General features: G+C 47.2%; 1 protein-coding gene across 3 annotated transcripts in view; it reads left to right on the top strand.

Annotated features, from left to right (window-relative positions):
- Positions 1–12,500, top strand: part of gpc5c (glypican 5c) — a 127,575-nt gene that overhangs the window by 90,134 nt on the left and 24,941 nt on the right. For all 3 annotated transcript variants that reach the window (XM_035527737.2, XM_081722460.1, XM_081722459.1), the window contains exon 8: positions 5,638–5,770. In XM_035527737.2, coding sequence (XP_035383630.1) covers positions 5,638–5,770 — 133 coding nt within the window. The remainder of the gene's footprint in view (positions 1–5,637; positions 5,771–12,500) is intronic.

Below are 12,500 nucleotides of genomic sequence, written 5' to 3' on the forward strand. Positions count from 1 at the left end.
GAGACGTGTCGTGTGTGGTTTGGGAGCCATCCCAGCAGAAGCGTTCTATACCAGGACGTGAGATGTGTCGTGTGTGGTTTGGGAGCGATCCCAGCAGAGGTGTTCTATACCAGGACGTGAGACGTGTCGTGTGTGGTTTGGGAGCGATCCCAGCAGAGGTGTTCTATACCAGGACGTGAAACGTGTCGTGTGTGGTTTGGGAGCCATCCCAGCAGAAGCGTTCTATACCAGGACGTGAGACGTGTCGTGTGTGGTTTGGGAGCGATCCCAGCAGAGGCGTTCTATACCAGGACGTGAGACGTGTCGTGTGTGGTTTGGGAGCGATCCCAGCAGAGGTGTTCTGTACCAGCACGTGAGAAAAGGTACAGGGGCAGAATCTGTTTTCTCCTTATATCCTTGGATTAAAATCTAAATATTCATGCAGTGATACTGACAGATTTGCCCCTAGATTAGAACTCAAACTGTGTGCCATGAGTTGTGTCTGTGTGTGTGTGTGTGTGTGTGTGTGTGTGTGTGTGTGGTTGTGCGCATTGTGATTTGTGTGGGCTATGGGCTGTGTGCATGCATTGTGAGGTGTGTGTACGTTGAGTTGTGTGTGTGTGTGTGTGTGTGTGTGTGTGTTACAAGTTGGGTGCATGCTATGTTGTTTGTGTGTGTTTTGAGGTATGTGTGTGTGTATGTGTATTGTGAGTTGCATGTGTGTGTGTGCTCTATGAGGTGTGTGTGTGTACGCATGTTTGCTATGAGGTAGGTGTGTGTGTGTGTGTGTGTGTGTGTGTGTGTGTGTGTGTGTGTGTGTGTGTGTGTGTGTGTGTGCTACGAGGTGTGTGTGCACGTTGTGAGTTGTGCTGGCTCAGCAGAGATGGGCAGGGTGTGTTTTTTCAGTGCGGTGTGAGAAGAGAGCAGTAATGGGACTCACTGCCAACACTCAGAGCAGGCTGAGTGTTGTTTACTCTGCCAGAGATTACACACCAGCATGCTGAAACCAGCCTTCCTGTGTGTGTACATCTCTGGATGTCTTCTAGGTGTTTGTGTGTATTTTGGAAGGTGAGAGACACATAAAAAATAAAGAGCGAGAGACAAAGAGAGCGAAGAATAGAAAGAAAGAGGAATAGAAAGAGATACAGAAAGCGAGAGAGAAATATGGCAGCCAGTTAGAGTCTTATCTTACATGGTTGCTTCTGCTTTCCCTGCACACCTTGTGACATGCTGAGTCAGTCTCACGTCTCTGTCTAGCCTTAGTAAAACCGTCAAGAGACTGTGGCTGTTTGTTTGTTTGCTTTTTTAGCAGATAGCATTAGATGCCTTTGTTTATACATGTTAATTGTGGTTTGAAATAGAAGGATATTATGGATAGATTTGGTTCCTTACATGAAGCCGATTGGCTCGTGAAACATAAATTGGATGCACGCTGTCAGTTTTTGAAATGTTTTGCAGTTCAGATCTAGCGAAGCACATTCAGTCGCCATCTTGGCAATCTTGGCCTCTTCATCTCATTTCTGATGTCTGTCATAAGGACGAGGCTCACTACATCTCATTTCTGATGTCTGTCATAAGGACAAGGCTCACTACATCTCATTTCTGATGTCTGTCATAAGGACGAGGCTCACTACATCTCATTTCTGATGTCTGTCATAAGGACAAGGCTCACTACATCTCATTTCTGATGTCTGTCATAAGGACAAGGCTCACTACATCTCATTTCTGATGTCTGTCATAAGGACGAGGCTCACTACATCTCATTTCATCTCTGAGTTTCAATGAGCTCCGTCGTTTTTGTGAGGCTTCCACTTTGTTTGGTAACTCATGAATAAATAATTAAAGTGTTTCAATTAACCTGCCTGTTTTGTATAATGAACATTTAATTGGCTGATGGATGCTCCCTATAACACTGTCTCAGTTAAGCGTGAGACAGTCGTTTCGATCGTCTGTTTCCAGTTACTCATAAAGATCACTTTGATGTAATGGGTTGTTTGCAGACAAGCAATGTAATTTTTTCTCCCAGATCCCTCCTCATAAATACATAAAGCCTTCACACAAGCAGCTCTGGATGAGTGCTTGAAACGAGTGAATTAAATAAGTTAATGTGTTTATTAAGACTGATCCTAAAACAATTCCGTAAGTTAAACATGTTGATGACGTATTAACTTTGCTCGGAATCTGAGTTAGCTTTCAATTGAAAACCTCGTTTTGCAATAGTGTCACGGTGAGTCCTTGTCATTTGGGAAATCCTTGTCTTTTGGGGAGGATTTGTTACTGACGTGAGAAGTGACGTGAGACGCAAATGAAGAGCCAGACATGTCTGTGTTCCCATAATGCACTGCATGGCTTGTGATGGCTACGTTAGGATTCAGATACTGCAGAGATCTGATTGCCATAAAATGTGCTCTGACAGACATGGCAGGAGAAATGCTGTCCTGCTCGCTGCCAAGTGTGCGGCACTCTATCGAATCCTTGTTTGATGGTTCAGTGCGCCTTTAAACTCCGAGGAAAAGGGGAATTATCTGGCTAGATCAATGTCTATAACACATTAACACAGGCAGTCCAGCTGCAAATCTGGTCCAGGGAGAACCACAAGACCTGAAACATGATGAGCTCAGATTAATGTAACAAATAATAAAATATTTCTTGACATTTTCTCTCTTTTTTTGTGAAATTGCAGCACTGAAAGGTTATTTGAAATAAGCAAATCAGTTTTCCAAAATCTAACACACAGGTGGTGTGTCGAATGAGGAGGGTGTGGCAGGGTTTGCATATACAGCCGTGTGTGTGTGTGTGTGTGTGTGTGTGTGTGAGTGTGTGTGTGTGTGTGAGTGTGTGTGTGTGTGTGTGTGTGTGTGTGTGTGTGTGTGTGTGTGTGTGTGAGTGTGTGTGTGTGTGTATGTGTGTGTGAGTGAAAGCTTATGTCTGTTCAAATATGTGTAGCCTTCAGATCATGCTGTCTTTGACAGATCGTAATTTACACAAATAAATATTGATTGTTTAGCCCATACTAAATTATGCTAATTTTAGCCCATACTAAATTATGCTAATTTTAGCCCATACTAAGCTATGCTAATTTTAGCCCATGCTAAACTATACTGATTTAGCCCATGCTAAACTATACTGATTTAGCCCATACTAAGATATGCTAATTTTAGCCCATGCTAAACTATACTGATTTAGCCCATGCTAAACTATACTGATTTAGCCCATGCTAAACTATACTGATTTAGCCCATGCTAAACTGTGCTAATTTTAGCCCATACTAAGCTATGCTAATTTTAGCCCATACTAAGATATGCTAATTTTAGCCCATGCTAAACTATACTGATTTAGCCCATGCTAAACTATACTGATTTAGCCCATGCTAAACTGTGCTAATTTTAGCCCATGCTAAACTGTGCTAATTTTAGCCCATGCTAAACTGTGCTAATTTAGCCCATGCTAAACTGTGCTAATTTTAGCCCATGCTAAACTGCTGATTGTGTGAGCTGTGGCTAAGAGAGTGGGAAGTGGAGCAGAGATCAGTCAGAAAGCTTATGAAACAGAGAAGCTCTGTGGAGTTTTGGAGGTGTTTGTTGTTTGTTGAGTTTTCGTTTATTCACTGGCCTACTGGAAACAATAAGAGTCTTTTTGGGTTTTTAATGAAGACTTGCTGTCAACACAGGAGTGTGTTTCCTCAGGTGTTTTGCACCCAGGTGTCATTCGCTTTGAAAAACAATGAAAGAAATAAAGTTTGAAAGGGCAACAATGTGATGAGCTAAAAACAGTTCAAACCTCTCATCATTTCTTATTCTAAATAGACGTTTCTGCTCCTTTCCTGAGTTTTTCAGTACACAGTATTCTTCCGTTCTGCCACAGATGTGCTGTGACAAAACCTACACACATTCGATAAAGAGAAAAGGTAATTCAAACACAACTTTTTTTTCACGTGTCTGAGCTGAGGTGTCGATGTGTGAGATTTTGAAAGGTGTTGGCTTACACCTTCAGATGAAAAATCGCACAGCCCTTGGGCATGTGTGGGGCCTCGGCTGTCAGTCTAAGGGCCCCAGGGCGTCACACTGTTACAACCCGCACCGTGGCACTCCCTTAGTGACAGTAAATATAACAACGCAAAATGTCTATCAGGGTCAAAACCAAAGATGGGAATGTGGGAGTGTTCTACTCGCTCCACAGTCTCTTTTAGTGCTGTTTGCTCTCTCTGTCTCTCTCTCTCTTTCTCTCTCTCTCTCTCTGTCTCTCTCTCTGTCTCTCTCTCTCTCCCTCCCTCTCTCTCTCTCCCTCCCTCTCTCCCTCTCTCTCTCTCTCTCTGTCTCTCTCTGTCGCTCTCTCTGTCTGCCTCTCTGTCTCTCTCTCTGTCTCGCTCTCTCTCTCTCTGTCTCTCCCTCTCTCTCTCTCTCTCTCCCTCCCTCTCTCTCTCTCTCTCCCTCCCTCCCTCTCTCTCTCTCTCCCTCCCTCCCTCTCTCTCTCTCTCTCTCCCTCCCTCTCTCTCTCTCTCTGTCTCTCTCTCTGTCTCTCTCTCTCCCTCCCTCTCTCTCTCTCCCTCCCTCTCTCCCTCTCTCTCTCTCTCTCTGTCTCTCTCTGTCGCTCTCTCTGTCTGCCTCTCTGTCTCTCTCTCTGTCTCGCTCTCTCTCTCTCTGTCTCTCCCTCTCTCTCTCTCTCTCTCTCTCTCCCTCCCTCTCTCTCTCTCTCCCTCCCTCCCTCTCTCTCTCTCTCTCTCCCTCCCTCTCTCTCTCTCTCTCTCTGTCTCTCTCTGTCTCTCTCTCTGTCTCGCTCTCTCTCTCTCTGTCTCTCTCTCTCTCTCTCTCTCTCTCTCTCTCTCTCTCTCTCTCTGTCTCTCTCTCTCTCTCTCTCTAGCAGGTTTCAGCAGGCAAGGTAATCAAGTTTGTTCTGTTAACAGAAGAATATTCCTCTACAGAGATAGGAGTCTTAAGTGTTTTAAGGCACAAGTTAAGCCCTGTATTGGTCTGCACATGGTACTGGTCCATGGTCCATACAGTAACAACAAGTCCACTGTCATTTAGTGAGGATTTGAGTTTAGAGAATGGGAACAGCGTTCTACCTGGAACATGTGTGTGTGTGTGTGTGTGTGTGTGTGTGTGTGTGTGTGTGTGTGTGTGTGAGTGTGTGTGTGTGTGTGTGTGTGTGTGTGTGTGTGTGAGTGTCTGTGTATGTGTGTCTGTGGGTGGGTGTGTCTGTGTTTCTTGGTGTGCCTCTGTGTGTGTTGGTGCGTGTCTGTGTGTGGGTGTGTGTGGGTGTCTGTGTGTGGATGTGTATATGTGTTAGACAGCTTCAAAAGTGTAGTGCTGAAATAGCTCAGCTGTTATTGACGCACAGAGTAGCAGGCGCAGAGCATCAGGTTCAAACCGGTTGTGGTGGGCTCCTCCGCAGCTGGGGTCATGCGCTCCTGGTAGGGATGAAGACCTGGCCCAGGGTCATGTAAAAGCCTGTAGAGTGCAGAAACATAGCCTCAACATTCACTGAGAGGGTTAAAAACATGGGCTGGGGCGTGTTTCTATTGTTCTCTAATCCAAATGTGATACTATAGATTTTTCTATTGTCTTCCAATCCATTTATTTTTCACTTTTTGTAAACCTTTTTTTTTGGTGCATCGCCGCAGTGTGAAGCTCACTGTAGTGTGTGCTTCCATCTCAGGAGATGCAGGAGGTAATGCCGGACCTCGGGAGCAGGGATCCATGGGACGAGCTGGGCAGCGGGCCGGACGCCAGCGGAGACTGCGATGATGAGGACAGCTGCCACGGGTCCGGGGAGGGCGGAACCAGGACCTGTGAGTGCACACAGAACACCGCACACGCAGCAGGGAGCGCTGCGCAGGACGGGGCGGAGCAGCGGGAGGAGCGGGAACACAGCTGGCTCGAGGCGGAGGCTCTCGCATTCCCGCACGGGCAACTCCTGCACACGGCAGCAGGCGTTTTAGTTCGGAAACCTGGGAAAGGCGGCACGACCTCACCTTCTGCGTGAAGGCGAGTGTGACAGAGTCAGTGTGTAAACAGCAAATATTCGCTCAGGACAACGTGTGGTGAGAGGCGTCACACTAGCCGACGTTCCTTTACCCGGGCCCCTGAGCGAAAGGATCACGTGCGAGTGTGTGGGTGTGTGCGTGTGTAACGTGATCTCAGCGGGTCGTTACGGCATGCCTGTCTGTTAGACCGTCATTTAGCATTTGAAGAGTTACAAAACTGCTGCACATGCTCTTTCTCCTCGCAGATGTTCCTCTCCGTGAAGGACCTACCTTTGCGTGGTCTCCGTGGGTGACCGCAGAGTCTATTAAGCGCACAGTTCCTGACGACACGGCGTGATTGTTCGGGCACTTACAGCTGTGCTTTGGAGCTCCCTAGGCTGGTTTTTAGTCTATGACCTCATTCCCTGTGTCTTAATGACCCTTGACACCCTCATTCTGTTCAATTTGGTGAAGATTAGAAGCCGTTGCACGTTTACTGCAGTGGCGGGTAACTCCAGCCTGCACCTGGCCCCGCGTCCGCGCACATCCCCGCGTTATTGCCCCGGGGTGCCCTTGTCCACTGAGCACTCTCATTTCCCATAATCAGTGGTTACTGAGCCACTGATACATTGCAAAAAGACTCAGAGAGAGAGAGAGAGAGAGAGAGAGAGAGAGAGAGAGATACAAACAAAGAGAAAGAGATAAAAACGAGAGATGACATTAGTCTGTATATTATGCTCCATATATTATTGCAGCAAAGGATCAGACAGAAAGAGGCCGGGAGGTCAGTGGGGATGCAATGAGATATGGGAGGTCCTTGAAGCTGTCTGGCAGGACCTCCACACCCATACTAGCCCACCTCCACTCACTGCCTGTGGGGCACTCTCCCTCTAGATCCACCCACCTCCACTCACTGCCTGTGGTATATGCTCTCTCTGCCTGTGGGGCATGCTCAGTCTAGATCCACCCACCTCCACTCACTCCCAGTGGGACACACTCCCTCTGCCTGTGGGGCATGCTCAGTCTAGATCCACCCACCTCCACTCACTGCCTGTGGGGCATGCTCCCTCTGCCTGTGGGGCACGCTCAGTCTAGATCCACCCACCTCCACTCACTGCCTGTGGGGCATGCTTCCTCTGCCTGTGAGGCACGTTCAGTCTAGATCCACCCACCTCCACTCACTGCCTGTGGGGCATGCTCCCTCTAGATCACCCACCTCCACTTACTCCCAGTGGGACACACTCCCTCTGCCTGTGGGGCACGCTCAGTCTAGATCCACCCACCTCCACTCACTGCCTGTGGGGCATGCTTCCTCTGCCTGTGAGGCACGTTCAGTCTAGATCCACCCACCTCCACTCACTGCCTGTGGGGCATGCTCCCTCTAGATCACCCACCTCCACTTACTCCCAGTGGGACACACTCCCTCTGCCTGTGGGGCACGCTCAGTCTAGATCCACCCACCTCCACTCACTGCCTGTGGGGCATGCTTCCTCTGCCTGTGAGGCACGTTCAGTCTAGATCCACCCACCTCCACTCACTGCCTGTGGGGCATGCTCCCTCTAGATCACCCACCTCCAATTACTCCCAGTGGGACACACTCCCTCTGCCTGTGGGGCATGCTCAGTCTAGATCCACCCACCTCCACTCACTGCCTGTACGAAGATGTTGTACTGACTTTGTACAAACATGGAGACAAAAGAGGGCTAGACAGGGAGGCTGGTGAGAGAGAGAGAGAGAGAGAGAGAGAGAGAGAGAGAGAGAGAGGAAGAGAGAGAGAAAGAGAGCGAGAGAGAGAGAGAGAGAGAGAGAGGAAGAGAGAGAGAGAGAGAGAGAGAGAGAGACTGTGTCTTTCCCCCAAGGCCATGTTTGCCTAGACGACAATAAAGAGTCATTAATTGCAAAGCAGCTTAGGCAGGCTAGTACAGGACAGGCTGACTAATGCTCCCCACAGACACTGTACCAATGGCAGACAACCTATTAACATGCTGGAGTAAAGAATGGAGGAACGAGGGATAGAAGTGAAAGAGAGAGGGGGGCAGAGAGAGTGAGGGATAGGGGAAAGAACAACTGGAAAGGGTCATTTAAAAGTGTCTTTGGAGGAGTCAGAGTAACACCATGGAACTGTTTCTCTTAAAACCGTGCCAGTGCGAGTTGTTCTCTGCTTCTCTCTCTCACATTCTCTTCCTCTCTCTCTCGCTCTCTCTTCTTCGTTCCAGCTCTGACACATATGGCGTCATGCAGCTTAGACTAAATCACTGGACCTACTACTAGTGATACAGAATGTTCTAGAAAAATAATGTGCCATTTATGTTTTAAAAAAGACCAAAGAAAGAGGCAAGGAGTTGGATGGAGGGAAGGTTTAATCACAGGTTTAATCCGGGTTTAATCACAATGCCTCATCCGGGTTTAATCACAATACCTCATCATCCGGGTTTAATCACAATGCCTCATCCGGGTTTAAGCACAATACCTCCTCTGGGTTTGATCACAATACCTCATCTGGGTTTAATCATCCGGGTTTAATGGCCCGGGTCTATATCCAGGAATGCATTATATCTCCAGGAAGGAATGCCAGAAAAGAACAGTATTCCCAGCCCTGGTCCTGGAGTTGCCATGCAATCCACATATCAGTCCCATCACAGCTGCTGAGAGAGGAGAGTTCCAGGGGCTGCTTGGAGACTTCAGAGCACTAAGCAGGACAGTACAATGTCATTCCAGCATTTGGAAATACATCTCCTTCTTGTACGTCACTGTACGTTTGGGGGTAAAAACTCCAACTAAATCTGATTCTAGATGGTGATCGGACTTGACCAGTTGTCTGATTCTCTTGTCTGATCAGTTGCCTCTGATCTCACTCTGAAAGACACTCATGGATAAACCCTTTGGACTTAAGATGCCCTGGACCAGTCTACACTGACCCTGTCCCTGAGCTGATGCAGTGCGTTACTTCATTACCGAGTATAGTGCTTGGTAATTAACTAACGAGGTGGAACAGGTTAGGTCAGGGTTGTATGGATTCTCAACCCACTGGCCCAGGGCGTCACGGCAGCAGTGGTAAGGCCCCGCCCCAGGACCTGGGCGTGACAGGCACGTGTGAGACCTCCAGTGATGTTGGAGACATGGACCTATCTGGGATGGGATGGGAGGAGAAGTATCTTGCTGACCAACTGTCTTCTTCTCCAGGTTCCCTGGGGAAGCTGTTTGATGTTTAGTTAAAAATGGGAGATGAACACAGAAGAGAATGTTCTGCCCTCGGTGTGCATCTGTGCGGTGCGTCCGTGTCCAGTGTGGTAGGGCACGCTTGTCTCCGACTTGGCTGAGGACAGACGTCCTTACTGGCAGGAGAAGGACTTTGTAGAGACGCAGCTGTTTCCAGACCAGGCACTAGAAGGACGTGTCACACTGACGCCTTTTTGTCTTTCACTAAAACTGTGTCTTTTCTGCATGGAAGCAAATCTGCCTCACCAGACTTTTAAATTTAAAAGACTTTGAACTTGGTCATATGACCAGTGGAGCATAACTTGATTGGCTGGATGTCGGCTCTATCTGACACAGTCGATTTCTTATCTTATGATTAATCAGAATTTTTTAACTAAAATTTTAGGATGCGAATTTGGCCTATTGAATTTGGCCTATTGAATTTCAGCAACTTGAATATATATTATTTCAATTCTTAAAACTTGAATTTTCATTCTGAATTTAACATTGAAAAATACAAATGAAATGACTTATTGAAAGATTAAAGAGTTGAATTCAGAGGCAAAGCAATCATATAAATAATTTAAATGAAAAATGCTACAATGCTGGGAATTCAAAGTGCTTCCACACTTCTGAGCCTTTTTAAACTACCTCACACTCTCCTCTCCTTTTCCCACAAGCTATCGCATTTCCGCTCTTTACCAATCTTTTATTGGCCCATGTCAGGGTCAGTTTGGTTGTCATTCCTTCTTACCACAGATGTGTTCAGCGAGGAGCGAACTCCAGGGTCTCCAGGGCATAAGACAGCAACAGAAAACAGTCCAACAATACAAACACTGTACACAAACATTGTAACTGAATATTAAATATCATAACTATACTATATTATCTGTACACAGAGCTAGTAATGGTCTTCGGACGTCATTCCGCCCACACGCTGTGTGATTGGTGATGTCTGGGTCAACATTGCATGCTCCCACTTCCCATCACTTCTTACTTTGCCATTGGCCATCACACCCCCATAGCGTGATCGTCATGGAGATCAAGCCCTGGCAGTAAACGGAGGCGTGTTTTGACACGCGTACACACACACACACACACAGACAGTGAGCATTCATATGCAGAGGTGTGCACACGGTAAGAGACGTAAGGAAATGTGACTCATTAGCGCTCGTGGCCTGTGCCATTCTGGGTTCACGGGTCATGACAGAAGCATCTCCGCATTTCTCTGGTTTATTCGACACGCGCGCACGGTCTTCAGGTACTGCGTCATTTCATTTCCTGCCATCTTTTTTGAAGTTAATCGGATCAGTCTGAGTGCGTGTCAGACTCCAGGTCATTTTCATAAGTCAGCATATTCACCAAAACAGTCTGTGACCTTGTTCACTGTGTTTCATACTGAGAGAACACATTTCCAGACCGCTTGAATGACTATTTAGCTATTGTACCAAAGCATGTTAATATTAAAACTTACACATGAGGTATTCAACTTTATTGGGTTGTAGCTTTTACTGTGAGATTTAGTTGGTTAGAAAAACCTTTGCTATTGTCTGTCAGAAGAGTATGGTCAGGTAATAAATATTTGTTAGTGGTCTATTAATAATGCTATATTTCATTAACATATCTTTATTACAAGAGGTGGTTTAGTAGACCTGAAAGTCGCCTGGCCAAAAAAAAAGCTCAAACAATTCTCAACATTAAAACTGGAGCCATGTCTACTTTTTCTGGAACCTTCCAACCACCCGCCCTGCGCATTGTGACGGTGCGCTCTGAGAGCACATGGCTGAATTACCGATGGCGCTCCGAGAGAGTGGACCCCAACGCTGCAGGCTCCAGTCCTGCTCTTTACGGATCGATTTATATCGTTTTAAATTGCGCCAGAGGAGGGGTGCCTGGCCAGCGATCTCTTAGCACCGACGCCAATCGATTCCCTCAGCAGCGACGGGGCATGTGGCCCATGCTGTAATTGAATCTGCGCCACATTGAGAGAAATTGTGAAGCGATCTGACATCATAACGTGGGCGATGCGTTTCGGGCATGAAACCTGTCAAATCGACGCGCGCGCGTTTTTAACGCTGTTATGGGTTGAAATGCTTTAGCCGCTGTTTCACTGCACTAAACGGGAGTAAGTTTGTGTGTGTGTGTGTTTGTGTGTGTGTGTGCTTAGAGCTCTTCACCGTCACAGATTAGATGCATTTCACTCTAGTGAAAAAATAGCAAGAACACATTTAAAGACTAAGCGCGAGCCAGTGACTGCCCACGGCTCTGCGTGGAATGAGCGTGGACAGGGTGCGCGTGTGAGAACACAGTTACATGTCTCACACTCATGAGGAAATGCTATGTATCCGTGCCACTGCACATCCAAGCGTGCAGGGTGTCGTCAGCCCAGGAGTTTAAAATGCCCTTGAGGTACATAATACTAATACTAATACTTCATAGCCGGTAGTTGTGTTGCCATAGGCAGCTGGTCACAGCCTTTACCCTCTTAAGTGTGTGAGCTGTGCAGTAATCAGAGAGTGATACACTCTTTAGGGAACTGCAGCTAAACGAAAAAATAAAATAAGTTAATAAAGTAATTGAACGACTTGTAACTCCTACTGCAGCTCCAGTATGGTAGTGCAGCTCACACACATATATTTTCTTATTCTTGGCTTCCATTGTGCCACTGTGTGTTTTCTGTTTCCTAAGTTGCCCAGAGACATGTTACACAAGTGTTTCACAGCTCTGAGATTGGCCTGCCTGACTAACAGCTTCTCCCTGTCCACACAGCCACTCTGGCAGACAGAAGCCGAGTTCACGATCGGTCTCTAAAAGCACTTCTCCTCACCCAGAGTGCAGCGAGCTCACTTAAATGGCCATCCACCCTCCTCCGTCCGACTCCACCTCAGCTCTGGGAGGGGGAGTCAACTGCAGTCTGTCCCGCCATGCTGGACGCTTCGTTATCAGGCCCCTGTCGCTGTGTTCACCGTAGTTTATGGGCACAGTTAATGGGCTGCCCTTGCAGGACACAAACCATGTGAAGGTGGGACTCTCTCTCTTTTAGACTGCACCTTTTCTCCTGCCTCACTCGCCCTTTCTCGAAGAAATATGGGCCATTCCAGCCTCAGCCCTTGAAAAAAAAATCTCCTCCTTCATCCTGGCAACCAGCTACAAAAAAAACAAAACAAAAAAACAAAACAAAAAAAACCCCAGGTCTGTGTAAAGCACTCAAGCCACTCATACAGATGCAAGGGGATTCCTGAACAGTCCGGGTCACTTAGCAACAAGCGTTACCGTCTCAGAAGCAGTTCATATGCTCGGTGCACGAGAGAGAGAGAGAGAGAGAGAGAGAGAGAGAGAGAGAGAGAGAGAGGGAAGA

The sequence above is a fragment of the Electrophorus electricus genome, chromosome 11 (genome assembly GCF_041902795.1).
Source record: "Electrophorus electricus isolate QZ-2024a chromosome 11, ASM4190279v1, whole genome shotgun sequence".
Classification (NCBI taxonomy): domain Eukaryota; kingdom Metazoa; phylum Chordata; class Actinopteri; order Gymnotiformes; family Gymnotidae; genus Electrophorus; species Electrophorus electricus.